General features: G+C 44.7%; 1 protein-coding gene across 1 annotated transcript in view; it reads left to right on the top strand.

Annotated features, from left to right (window-relative positions):
• Window positions 1-12,932, top strand: part of ZCCHC14 (zinc finger CCHC-type containing 14) — a 56,354-nt gene extending 43,422 nt beyond the window's left edge. The window contains exons 4-13 of the mRNA XM_054389790.1: window positions 402-473; window positions 661-770; window positions 4,809-4,903; window positions 4,996-5,050; window positions 6,578-6,851; window positions 8,155-8,246; window positions 9,674-9,801; window positions 10,617-10,757; window positions 10,842-12,320; window positions 12,877-12,932. Coding sequence (XP_054245765.1) covers window positions 402-473; window positions 661-770; window positions 4,809-4,903; window positions 4,996-5,050; window positions 6,578-6,851; window positions 8,155-8,246; window positions 9,674-9,801; window positions 10,617-10,757; window positions 10,842-12,320; window positions 12,877-12,932 — 2,502 coding nt within the window. The remainder of the gene's footprint in view (window positions 1-401; window positions 474-660; window positions 771-4,808; window positions 4,904-4,995; window positions 5,051-6,577; window positions 6,852-8,154; window positions 8,247-9,673; window positions 9,802-10,616; window positions 10,758-10,841; window positions 12,321-12,876) is intronic.

Below are 12,932 nucleotides of genomic sequence, written 5' to 3'. Positions count from 1 at the left end.
ATAGAGACTGTTGCGCTGTGGCAAGTTGTTCACATTGTGCATCAGATTCTACAAACCAGCTGTTTTCTTTAACAATAATGATAATCATAAAAAAATTTCCATTACTTAGTAGTCTGTCCATTAATGCCGGGTGTCTGCAGCGTGCAGGGGCTGGGTAAACTCCCAAGTGCTTTTTTAAGCCTTCAGAAGAGTTCTTAAGTAAAATAACAGCAATCAGGCAGCAAGGGAGGACCGGGTGATAGTAACTTGTGCACAAAACAAAGTTTTCCTTATTGATATCACATGTTACAAACTTTCTTGCAGTCTTTGTGGGACCATTTGATAGTAATTACTGACCTTTTGGAACCAAGCTTAAACCCTTGGCTGCTTGTTACTAAACTGAATACTTCTTACTTCCAAAGGTCCTGTGGTCTGATTCTTCGGTGACGTTGGTAACCAAATCTTCCTCTGAAGTGACTGAATTTATTTCAAAGGTAAAGGGGGTATGAGAAGTCCTTCAAACCAGAGAGATTGTTTTCTCCCTGTGTGTAATTTTGTTCTGTGTCATTTTTCAGAATTAACGTAATTGCTTAGATGTCGTAAAATGTTTTGGCTTACAAATTGCTGTGCCTCAAATCAATCATCTTTTCACTTACTCTTTGTAATATCCTCCACCTTTAGCTATCTCAGTTGTATCCTGAAGAAAACTTGGAGAAATTCATTCCCTGCCTAGCTGGTCCAGATTCATTTTACCTAGAACGGAACCACATGGATCTGGAATCAGACCTTAGGTATGCTGGGTTTGTTGTGGTGCTGGGTTTCTTGTCTTGACACTTGGGGGTTTTTTACCACGTAGAACTAAAAAAGCCAGGAATTTGAAATAATCCAGAGGAATCTTGACAGGCTTGGGCGGGAGGAATGCCGACTGCATGAACTTCCAACAAGTCAAAGTGTAAGATCCTGCATCTAGGTTGGGCCAGTCTCAGGCACAAATCCAGGCTTGGTGCAGAGTGGGTTGAGAGTAGCTCTGAAGAAAGAGACTTGGGGGTGTTGATTGATGAGAAGCTCAACAGGAGCCAGCAGTGCCCTCATGCAACCCAGAAGGCAAATCGTGTCCTGGTCTGCATCAAGAGCAGTGTGGCCAGGAAGGCAAGAGAGGGGATTCTGCTCCTTTACTCTGCTCATGTTAGACCCTACTTCAAATACAGAGTCCAGTTCTGATGTCCCCTTCATAAGAAGGACACAGAGCTGTTTGAGCAAGTCCAGAGGAGTGCCACAAAAATGATCCAAGGAATGGAGCATCTCTGCTATGAGGATGGACTGGGGGAGCTGGGCTCGTTCAGCCTAGAGAAAAGAAGACTCTGGGGGAACCTTATAGCTGCCTTCTAGTTCCTCAGATCCTGCAGGAAGGTTGGAGTGGGACTTTTCCTAAGGGTCTCTAGCAACAGGAGAAGGGAATGGTTTGAAGCTGTGGGAGAGTAGGTTCAGACTGGATCTTAGGAAAAAGTTCTTCAGTACAAGAGCGATGAGACCCTGAAATAGGCTGCCCAGGGAGGTTGTGGATGCCTCCTCTCTGGAAGTGTTGAAGGCCAGGGTGGATGAGGCCTTGAGTTTATCTGAGAGGTGTCCCTGCCCATGGTGGGGGGGTTGGAATAGATGACCTCTGAGGTCCCTTCCAACCTAAGCCATTCTGTGAAATTAGAGCCTGATCCTAAGCATATTTCTTGATGTTCTCATTCCAGTGCGTAAGAATTTTTCAGGAATTCTTTCTTCAGAAATACAGATGGTAGTAATATTCTGTATTAAGCTTCCTAGAGATCTGACATTTCCTCATTCCTTCTTAAAAACAAAGAGAGGATCTTTGGCTTTGCAGGAGCTTGGTCTGGGCTCAAAAAATAGCCAAAATTGCTTTAAACCACCCACCCCAAAACTCAAGAAAAATAATTGCCTGAAAGATGGGTTGTGGGGATTTTTTCACCCCCTGCCCCTTCACAGAGTTTTCACTTGTCTCAGTTGTTTTAGGTTGTCTTGGTGTTTATTTTACTTGAATTTTAAAAGGTAGTTGTGCAGGTATCTGTTAGAGCTGTTCAATTTTTGGAAGCCATTAACAGCTAAGAAAACTTTGAAGCCTGAGATAGTTCATTATCACAACTCAGCTGGCCACTATCTAATCTAAATCACCATACATGAGCCTCCATACTCAGCACTGATGAGGCCACAACTTGAGTACTTGGATCAGTTTTGGGCCCCACTACAAGAAAGACTTTGAGGTGCTGGATTGTGTCCAGAGAAAGGAAACAAAGCTAGTGAAGGGTCTGGAGCACAAGTCTTGCGAGGAGCAGGTGAGGGAAGTGGGGTTGTTCAGCCTGGAGTAAAGAAGGCTGAGAGGAGTCTTCACTGCTCTCTACAACTCCCTGAAAGGAGACTGGAGCCAGGTAGGGATTGGTCTCTTCTCCCTAGTAAGAAGTGATAGTACAAGAGGAAATGGCCTCAGGTTGCACCAGGGCTGGTTTAGGTTGGACATTAGAAGAAAATTCTTCACTGAAAGGGTTCTCAGACACTGGAACAGGCTCCCCAGAGAGGTGGTTGAATCCCTACCCCTGGAGGGGTTTAAAAGCTGCAGAGAATTGGTGCTGAGGGACGTGGATTAGCACTGGAGTGGTGGAGTTAGATGATGGTTGGACTCAATGATCTTACAGGTTTTTGCAACAGATATGGAAATTAATTATATCTGTATGTAACGTTTTAATATATAATATAATACATATATCAATATATATCATACCAATATAAAATAACTATATCAAAACCCATCATCTGTGGCAGGTCACAGAATTTCTCTCTTTCTAAATACCGAAATAGTTTTCCTAGGAAAATGTGGTGGACTTAAATTAGTTTCAGCCACTACTGTCTGTATTTACAAAGTCTGAAATGAAATTTTAAAATGCTAATGAACTGGTGTTAGGGCTTCTGCCAAACACCTATTTTCCCCAAATCCAGACAGACTTTTGTCCCCCGTTCTGTTAGCAGAGCCATGGTTGGATGTTGTTTTTCCATAGGCAGAGCCAGCAGGTGCATGCCTGGATTATTTTTCATGGCAAACAGTGTTAGCATTTCAAACAGGCCTTTGTATGTTTTGAGGATCACAGCCTGTGGAGGAGAATTAGGAAGGGTGAGAGAGAGAATGCTGGTGGCTGCTGTGTAGCTAGCAACAGTCTCTACAAATCTAGGTTAATAGAGCAGCAATCAGCGTTTACACAGCAACGGTTGTGCCTGTGGAGCAGAGAAAGGAGCTCTGCTCTGAAGTGCTACATATTTGGAAAACTCACACTTGAATTGGTTTGGATTCAAAATTGAATTATGATTTTTCAAGGTGGAAAGCACATGGTCTTTCCCAGTGGTCAGGACTTGTCCCAGTTGTGTTCAGAATCTTCATCAGTGACCTAGAGAAAATGGCTTCAAGTGGCACCAGGGCAGGTTTAGGTTGGATATTAGCTAAAATTTCTTTACTGAAAGAGTGCTCAGGCATTGGAACAGGTTGCCCAGCAAGGTGGTGGAGTCACCATCCTGGAGGTGTTCAAAAATGTGTAGACATGGCACTTCAAGACATGGGTTTAATGGCCATGTTGTTTGGGCCTGATCTTAGAGGTCTTTTCCAATGGAAACCCTTCTGTAACTTGGGTAAGAGTAACTTCCAGCACCAGTATAGGTAAGGAAGGGGTTGACATACTGGAACTGTATCTAGTTCCAGACTCCCCAGTTCAAGAGAGACAATGAACTACTGTAGAGAGTTCAGCAGAGGCTATGAAGATGCTAAGGGGACTGGAGCATCTCTGTGAGGAGGAAAGGCTGAGAGACCTGGGGCTATTTACCCTGGAGAAGAGCAGCCTGAGAGGGGATCTTCTGAATGCTCATCAATAACACCACACCTGAACAGGAGAAGAAAATTCTTTGCTATGAAGGTGCCAGAGTCCTGAAGCAGGCTGCCCAGAGAGGTTGTAGAGTCTCCTTCTCCGGAGAGATTGCAAAGCCACCTGGACACTGAGATCCTTGGCAACCAGCTGTGGGTGACCCTGCTTTGGCAGGGAGGTTGGACTAGATCCCCAGAGGTCCCTCCCAAACCCCTCCAATGCTGGGATTTCCTTTCTCTCTGTGTACAGTTGAATTCTATTCTACTCAAAGCTTTTTCAGAATGACAAAGATCTGGTTGACTTGCTCTCTGTCTAAACCCACTTTCTATACATATTCAAATCTGCAGAAGATTTGGCAAAAGGGCTGCACAAAAAGTTGACAGAACACATTTATACATTGCAAAGTTTTAGGAGATGCCATTTTTCCTCCAAAAGAGGCACAGCCATCCCAGGGAAAACTTGACATAAGCTTTACATCCTTTTTTCTCCCTGCACTGCCAGACTCTGCATCTGCTGTTTATATCTTGAAGAGGAGAAGATTCAATAACAGATAGATTTATACTGTATGGTCTTCAAGTTCATGGATTTAAAAGGCAATTTTCAAGTTTATATTTGGACATTTTGGGCCCTACCAAGTGTTCAGTGTTCCTAAACTGAACTGAACAGAGTGAAAGCACCACCATGGTTACACGTATTTAAGCAGTATTAAGGAGAAGAATATCCATATGTTTCATGTCTCCTCTGATGAAGCATTCCAGTGTTACTCATTTGAAAGGTCCGAATTTCAAATTCACTTTCAAAATGTCATATATATATATATATATATATATATCATCCACAAGCCTGCTTCCAAAGGCAGCTGCAAATGAAATCTAACAGAGCTGAGAGGATTTGGTTTGTTTTTTGATGTACCCACAGGTACTTGGCACCCTTACCTTCCCATGTGGTGAAAAATGACCACGTTAGAAAGTTCTTCAGCACTTCATCTCCTTCACAGCAACTTCAGAGTTCAAGTAAGTTTAAACAAAGCTTAAAAATGGAATTTTCATATTGCTGTATATTTCCCAAACTGGTGCTCTTGGTAACTTCTCTTCCCTCTTCCTAGATTCTGGCAACCCCTCTCTTTATAAAGTGGGAACTACGCTGGGAACATCTGGAAGGTGAAGTATTCGTTTTGTTTAGGTTTGTGCTGGGTAGTTGTACAGCTCCATTACACAGGTCATGATCTGTCTCCCCTTGGGGGATCTATTTGCCTCTATGCTTCCATTTTCATCTGTAGAAGATTTTAAGACATTCTAACCTTACTGTGTGGTTTGCCCAGGACAGGGAAGTGGTGAGAATATTGGTGTAAGGTACAGCTGGCATTTGTGTTGTCATTTGTTCATTCTTTACATGCCTTAAGAACACATCTTAAAATAATAAACACAGGATACGATAGTTACTGCAAGAGCTCAGTGTAGGTGATTGCTTGATAGAAGGTTTTGCAGTGAGCTGATGGCAAAGACAACAAATCACACTACTGTAGAATGGTTTGGATTGGAAAGGGCCTTAAAGATTGTCTAGCTCCAACTGGCTGCCATGGGAGTGACACCACCTACTTGACGGAATTTAGGTAACTGAGAGTTTGCAAGACAGAATATGATACAATTCCTGGAAATGAAAGACAGAGTTCAAATTCAGCTTCAAAAAGAAAAGATATAAAATGTAATTACCATTGGACCAAACATTCTAGAACTATGAAAAAGTCTTTTGTTATTTCATCCCATGGCTCTTTTGTCCTAAGAAATGTTCAAGGAAGAGTTCAGGGAAACTTTTTGACTAGAATTCTATAGGAGATCAGACAGCTGTAGTGTTCCTGCTGGCAGTAGAACCTTTAAACACCCATTTTAAGGAGAGTTTCTCCAAGTATTTACAGCTATAGCTAGCCATTGGCATCAACACTTCAGTGCTGAGCTGTGGTGATGGATGATTTCTTTGTGAAGTCATCATGGTCTCAATCACAAACTTTAAAGGAATAATGATTGTCTGAATTTTAGGCACAGATCATCTGATCATCTTTGTGAGCAAAGAGAGACCAGAGCATCTCTGAAAGGTTTTTTTCTCTACAGCATATTTTAATGTTTCCTTGAAGCAAGGTTTTTCCCTTCAGAGGAAACCTCTTCCAGGGGAGGTAGAAACAGCCTTGGGGAAAACAGGAAAGAAATTCTCTTGCTATTTGTTAGGATTTAACAAACTCAGAACTTCTCTTAAGAGGCAAGTTTCATTTTCTCCCACAAACCCCAGAGCCCTCCAGGGAGCCAATATTGGGGGTTACTTTTCCACTTCCACATGTAAAGAACAATTTCCCCAGGATTATATTTGGGCTTTTTTTTCTTATTTTTAATAATGCAAAGCTGAATCACAGCCACTCTCGCTAAACCTTTTTTAAGTTGCAGAGAAGTAGTAGAACATACCTTATCTGTGGTTATATAGGAGGAAACCCCTGCTTAAGGTGAAGATCAGGCTTATTATTTGACATAGACTGCCCTGGGTTTATTGTGCTGCAAGCATAAACCTCTAACTTGCACCAAACAGTACAGGTGTTACCAGAAACCCTGGACAGGGCAGGTTCATGTGACCATAGTAGCTGCCCTCTGGGGGTGGCACAGATTCAGTGTGCTCAATCAAATGATGTTGCTCTCTTGCAGACCTGTCTGTGGTGTGGCTGGCATTCAGTCTTCTCAGAACCACGTCCAGCACTCAGCTGCTGCTCCTGTTGCACTGCCCCACTGTTCCCACGCGGGAGGCACCGGCTCGTCGCTGGCCTATCGCACCCAGATGGACACTTCTTCTTCACCCATGTTGATGTCTTCCAGTCCACAGACCCCTCAGACACAGGAGCAAAATGGGATCTTAGACTGGCTCAGGAAACTGCGGTTGCACAAATACTACCCTGTCTTCAAACAGCTCACGATGGAGAAGGTAGGGCAGTGGACTAAGAGGGAGACAGCTTTCAAATTATCCTGAAATTCCCTGCCGTGGAGAGAGGCTGCAAACATCTGTATTGAGAATCATTGAAGCTATTGGAGATTGAAAGTTTGCAGTCTCTGGAAACAATAATATTTGGATGAAAATGTTATTTGTGTTTCAATCTGTGCTGTGTCCTGGGCCTGGGCTGTTTGACAGCTGGTGCTTGCTTCAGAATTCTTCACTAAATGCTTGAAATCCAACCCACATGCTGTCTTGGGAGTTCTGCTTGGGCTCCCTGTGCAGTAGATAACTAAAATTTATTGATTTGGTTTTTGTTTTGTTTGTGCTTCTTGACTGATTTTTTTTTTTCCTCCCCAAATATTTGGTTATCCTTTGTTTAAAAACTAGATTCACAGAGGTTTCTGACACAAAACATTAGCCTGTGCTGCACAAACATGCAAGTGACTGTGAAAGGTTTGTGTTCTGGAGTTGTGGAAATAAAATCACATATTTGCATAGCAAGAGTCAGGAATGATACCTGTGTGTGTGCTGGGTTTGGTCTAAGTAGAATACTTTACCAGCATTTACCCAGCTCCATCTCTAAAATTCCTGTCCTCTGACTTCTCTTTGAGCCTTGAACGCCCTCCAGTGGAGTAAGTGCTTTGGTTGGGCCAGGTCTAAACCAGGATGGCTTTGTGCTTGCTCCTGGTAGGATGTTGTATGTGTTTAATAATCTGTTACCAGTCTTCTGATTTGATTTTGTTCATTTTATGAGGGGAAATACTTTTTTTTTTTTTCTGTAATAAGAGAACAAAACTGTTCATGTTCTGGTGTGTTTTTAAAAAGCACAGCTTATCATGCATACTTTGCTGGCCTTAATTCTCATCACAGTATGTTATAAATGTCTATATTTCCATACTCTATTTATATTTCATTATAAAATTTAATTTGGGATGATATTTTTCAATGACAGCACATTGATTTCTGTGTTAAAAGACACAACTAGGAAAGCTAGAATTATTTTTTTAAGAGGAGCAGATACTTAAACTGAGCACCAAGTTCTGTTTTAATGTGCATGAATGACGTGTGAGCAGTTAATACAAGCACAGACCTAATTACATTTAATCTGCAGACATTCTCTCTCCCATGCCAGTCCCCCACACTTTTTTTCTACCCTGATTCTATAATTTAAAACTGGAGTTTCCTTGAATTAACATATGTTTTAAAAATGGCTTTTAAGTTGCCTTTCAGAACTGATCTGTGATGAAAAAGAGGCTGTAAACCTCAGCACACTTTTTTTTTTTCCTTCTACAAGTTTCTGAGTCTTACTGAGGAAGACCTGAATAAGTTTGAATCACTCACTATGGGAGCAAAGAAGAAGCTCAAGACCCAGCTCGAGTTGGAGAAGTAAGTGAAGGAGGGGGAAGGAAGGTCATGAGGTAATTAATGCAAATTCTACAAAGGTCTTTGTTTTCCAACCATAAACCAACCAGGATTCCCACATGTAAATTTGGGTCACATTTGTCTCCCTTCCTCTACAGCTGTGTCAGTTGCTTTGAAAAGCTCTTGAAACAAAGACTTACTGGGTAATCTTTAGTACTTGCTGGTTTAACTTGTGTAATAGGTGTTGTAAAGCAGGCGTGCAAAGACTGTTCAGATTTTGGGCTTACCCACCTACCCGAGGTTCATAGGTAGGGGGGAATCAGGTAAGCAAGCTGCTGAGCTGTAGGGTTTGCCAGCTCAGGTGATGCACACAAAAAACCAGGATGCCTGGCAGGACTTTTTCCTTCATTAAGACCTGCCAGTTTTTTTGACTTCCAATCCATGTGGATGGAGCATAGGATGAGAGCCTCCGTGGTGGCCTGCAGTGGCCCAAGCCAGCTATGGCAGCTGCAGCTCCTCAGGCCTTTGCTGACTGCTGGAGCTGGGGTGCAGGATCTGGACTTCTGATATTGTATGGGGACAAACCACAGAAAGTCAAAGCTGTTGCAGGTAACCCTGGTCTCAGGAAGATCACAGCTTTATGTGGTGGGGGTGATACAAAAAAAAGCCTTTGGAGAAGCTGATGCAACAAGTTATATTCTATATTTTATATCTTCACTTAGAAGGAAATGTTTATTCTGAAGCTAGTGGAGTTACTTAGAAAGCAATTTAAAAACCAAAATCCATGCCCATTTGTTTAAGCTCTGCATTTTTCATCAGCCTTCATTTTTCCAGAGTGTGTTTGCCAAATGAAAACTTCGGACTGCATTTGGCTTCTCTTTGGGTTTGGTGTGCATGATTTGGGCATGGGTGAGAGAATTGTCACCATTTGGTGATCACAAAATCATAGAGTGGTATGGGTTGGAAGGCACTTTAGAGATCATCTACTTCCAAGCCCCCTGCCAGGGACACCACCTTGCTTGCTCCAAGGCCCCATACAACCTGGCTTTGAATACTTCCAGGCTTGGAGCCTCCACAGCTTCTCTGGGGCAACCTGTTTCAGTGCCTTACCACCCTCCTGGGGAAGAGTTTCTTCCTAATGTCTAATCTAAATCCAGCTTCTTCCAATTTGAAGCCATTACCCCTTATCCTATGACTAGGATGATTTACCTTGTACAAACAAGAGCATTAATATTGTAATCAGATGGCAAATAGTCCAAATGTAACTGCTGGCACGAAGCTACGGGCAGGACTGATGTGATTTCCAAATGTTCCCATTTGAAATGAGCGGATTGACATTTAGTGGATTATTTAGTGGGCTGTGTTTGCTGCAGTTTCATTCTGAAATTGATTATCTGTTATGCTTTTTGCCAGTTTCTGTTTCTCCATAACATTTCTCTGTCACCCTACAGAGAAAAATCAGAGAAACGGTGCCTGAACTCCACAACACCTTCGGCAGTGACCAGCAGCGGCGTGGCCAGGGTTCCCCCTACCACCCACGTAGGGCCTATCCAGAGCATTCGTGGCAACCATGCTGCAGGTAAGAAAGAGAAGCAGAGGACACTGCTATGCTCTTGGGGCTGAACATCATAGCATCATAGAATCATTTTGGTTGGAAAAGACCTTTAAGGTCATTGCATCCAACTGTCAACCACCACGGCCATGTCTATGTGTTTTTTGAACACTACCAGGGATGGTGACTCCACTAGCCCCTAGGCAGCCTGTTCCAATGCCTGACCACCCTTTCAGTGAAGAATTTTTTGCTAATAACCAAACTAAAACTCCCCCAACTTGAGGCCATTTCCTCTTGTCCCATCACTTGTTTCTTGAGAGAACAAGTGGCTCCAGCCTCCTTTCAGAGAGTTGAAGAGAGCAATGAGGTCTCCCCTCAGCCTCCTCCAGATTAAATGATCCCAGTTCCCTCAGCTGCTCCTTACAAGACCTGTTCTCCAGACTCCATACCCACTCCAGCACCACAATGTCCTTCTTGTAGTGAAGTGCCCAAATCTGTACTCGGGTACAGGTCATCTAGTTCAACCCCATCCTTGCACAAGAGCAGGCTCATTCTTACACTGCTTTTTCACCAACCTGTTGACAACTAAAATGTCATTGGCTTAATGGGAAGCAATCAAAAAGTAGTAGGAGTGCAATAAAAAGTAGTTTCCTCTTCACAGTGCTGCTAGTCAGCCACTGTTATATCTCCAGACTCCTGCTGCTTAGCCAAGGTGCCTCTCTAAATCTCAAGCATCACTGTGTGTTGGATGGTGCCATGAGCCAGATGTAATTAGGTCCTGTCAAGTAGGTGTTGCTATTTTGTTTGCATTCCCTGACCTCTCACACACCCTGTCCCTGTAGAGCTGCGAGTGGATGTGGATCAGCCAGCCCACCCACTGCCCCGTGAGGGCAGCTCTTCTGAGTACTCCAGCTCCTCTTCCAGCCCCATGGGGATCCAGACAAGGGAGGAGAGCTCGGACAGCGCCGAGGAGAACGAGAGACGTAAGCAGAACCAACCAGAGGGTGCCGGTGGTGCCCTTTTTTGTCTGCTGAAGCAATTGTGTTTACAGATGTTTCTGTCCCCAGGTTTGGAGATTCACCTGGACGGCTCAGAAAAGGAGAAGCCAGTGATGTTACTGAACCATTTCACTTCCAGCTCTGCCAGACCCACGGCCCAGGTCCTACCAGTGCAAAACGATGCAGGTTCCAATCCATCTGGCCACCACGCTCTGCCCATGCAGATGATGTCGGCAGCCTCTACTCACATCACCCCCATTCGGATGCTAAATTCAGTGCATAAATCAGAGCGTGGCAGTGCAGACATGAAGCTACTTTCATCCTCTATGCATTCTCTTTTATCTTTAGAAGAAAGAAATAAAGTTTCCTCTGGATCTAGGGGCAGTATAAAAATGGAAAAGAGCTTTGGAAACGCAGTGGTGGATGTCATGTCTGCATCTTCTCCGCACCAGCCCTTGCAAGTGCTCTCAGGGGCTGCTGAGAGCAGCTCGCCCACATCTACTATTAACTTTGGTCCACGAACCAAAGTCGTGCACGCTTCGAGTCTGGACAGAGTGATGAAAACAGCTCAGCAGCCAGGATTAATAGTAGAGACCAGCACTGCTGCCACTGTAACATCCAGCACAGTCTTCCATGTGGCTCGTCCACCCATCAAACTCCTGGTGTCTTCGTCTCTTCCTACCGATTCTGCCATTGCTGGGCAGACTTCCTGCTCCAGTAATATGCAAATAACGGTGTCCCCTGCAATAATCAACCCCCGGACTGCTCTCTACACAGCCAACACCAAAGTTGCCTTTTCTGCAATGAGCAGCGTGCCAGTGGCGCCCATGCAAGGCAGCTTCTGCGCGAACAACAGCAACGCAGCCTCCTCCAGCAGCCACCCCTCCACTTCCTTTGCCACCATGGCCAACCTGCCCAGCTGCCCCGCACCCAGCTCCAGCCCCACGCTCTCCTCTGTCGCCGAGAACAACTTCTACAGCAGCAGTAGCAGCAGCAGTAGCAGCAGCAGCAGCAGCAGCAGCAGTGGATCTGCAGGGAGCATCCCGGTACCAAACCAGAACCACCACCACCATCACCACCAGCAGCCGCAGCCGCAGCCACCCGGCTGCATGGTGTGCAGCTCCTGCGGGTGCAGCGGCAACTGCGGCTCCAGTGGCATGACCGTCAGCTATGCCAACTATTTCCAACACCCCTTTTCAGGACCTTCAATGTTTACTTTCCCATTTCTGCCCTTCAACCCTTTGTGTAGCAATGGCTACATCAACACGCAGCAGTACAACAGCAGCACCACCTTCCCCGTGGTCCACACCGCCTACAACAGCGGCATGGCGCCCGACTCCGTCATGGCGGGGCAGTCGACGTTCGCGGTGCCGCCCATGCAGAACTTTATGGCAGGGACAGCAGGGGTGTATCAGGCACAGGGAATGATGGGAAATGGCAACGGTTCCAGTCACAAAAAAAACGGGAATCTCTCCTGTTACAACTGCGGGGCCAGTGGGCACAGAGCTCAGGACTGCAAACAGCCTCCCATGGATTTCAATCGGCAAGGTAAAAAAAAAGCAGGAGAAGGGATGTGGCTTATATGGAGCAGGATGCCCAGGGAGGTGGTGGAGTCACCACCCGTGGAGGGGTTGAAAAGACCTGTAGATGTGATGTTGAGGGACATGGTTTAGTGGTAGTGGCTTAGCAGGAGCGATGAGATTGTGAGCTCTGAGCGAGCAGTTGGTCCTTTCCAACTTCAGCAGTCCTTTGATTCTGTGGTTCCTTGATTCTGTGATACCTTTCCATTTCAACAATCCCAAACGAATTTTGACCAGCCCTAAAACCACATCTAAACTGGTGATTTCTGCTGTGCTTTGATTTTTCTTTCTGCTAGCTGCAGACATATGCTTGTCATCCTCTTCTGCACTCCACTATGGTGCTGCAAGCTTGTGGTGTGGTTGGACTTGATGATCTTAAAGGTCTTTTCCAACCCGAACTATGGTTGTGTATGGGTGTGTAATATTGCCTTACATGGATAAGAAGCAGGTTGCTTTAAAGTTCTGAGGCATAATGGGTGTGAAAAGGTTGGTGATGGTTAATTCTTCTGCTTCCTCTCCCCCAGGTACGTTTAGGCTGAAGTATGCCCCTCCCTCCGAGAGTCTCGACTCCACAGACTGA

Source organism: Indicator indicator, chromosome 19 (assembly GCF_027791375.1).
Source record: "Indicator indicator isolate 239-I01 chromosome 19, UM_Iind_1.1, whole genome shotgun sequence".
NCBI classification, from domain to species: domain Eukaryota; kingdom Metazoa; phylum Chordata; class Aves; order Piciformes; family Indicatoridae; genus Indicator; species Indicator indicator.
The sequence above is the reverse complement of the archived record's forward strand: the minus strand, read 5'-3'. Positions and strand labels throughout refer to the sequence as shown.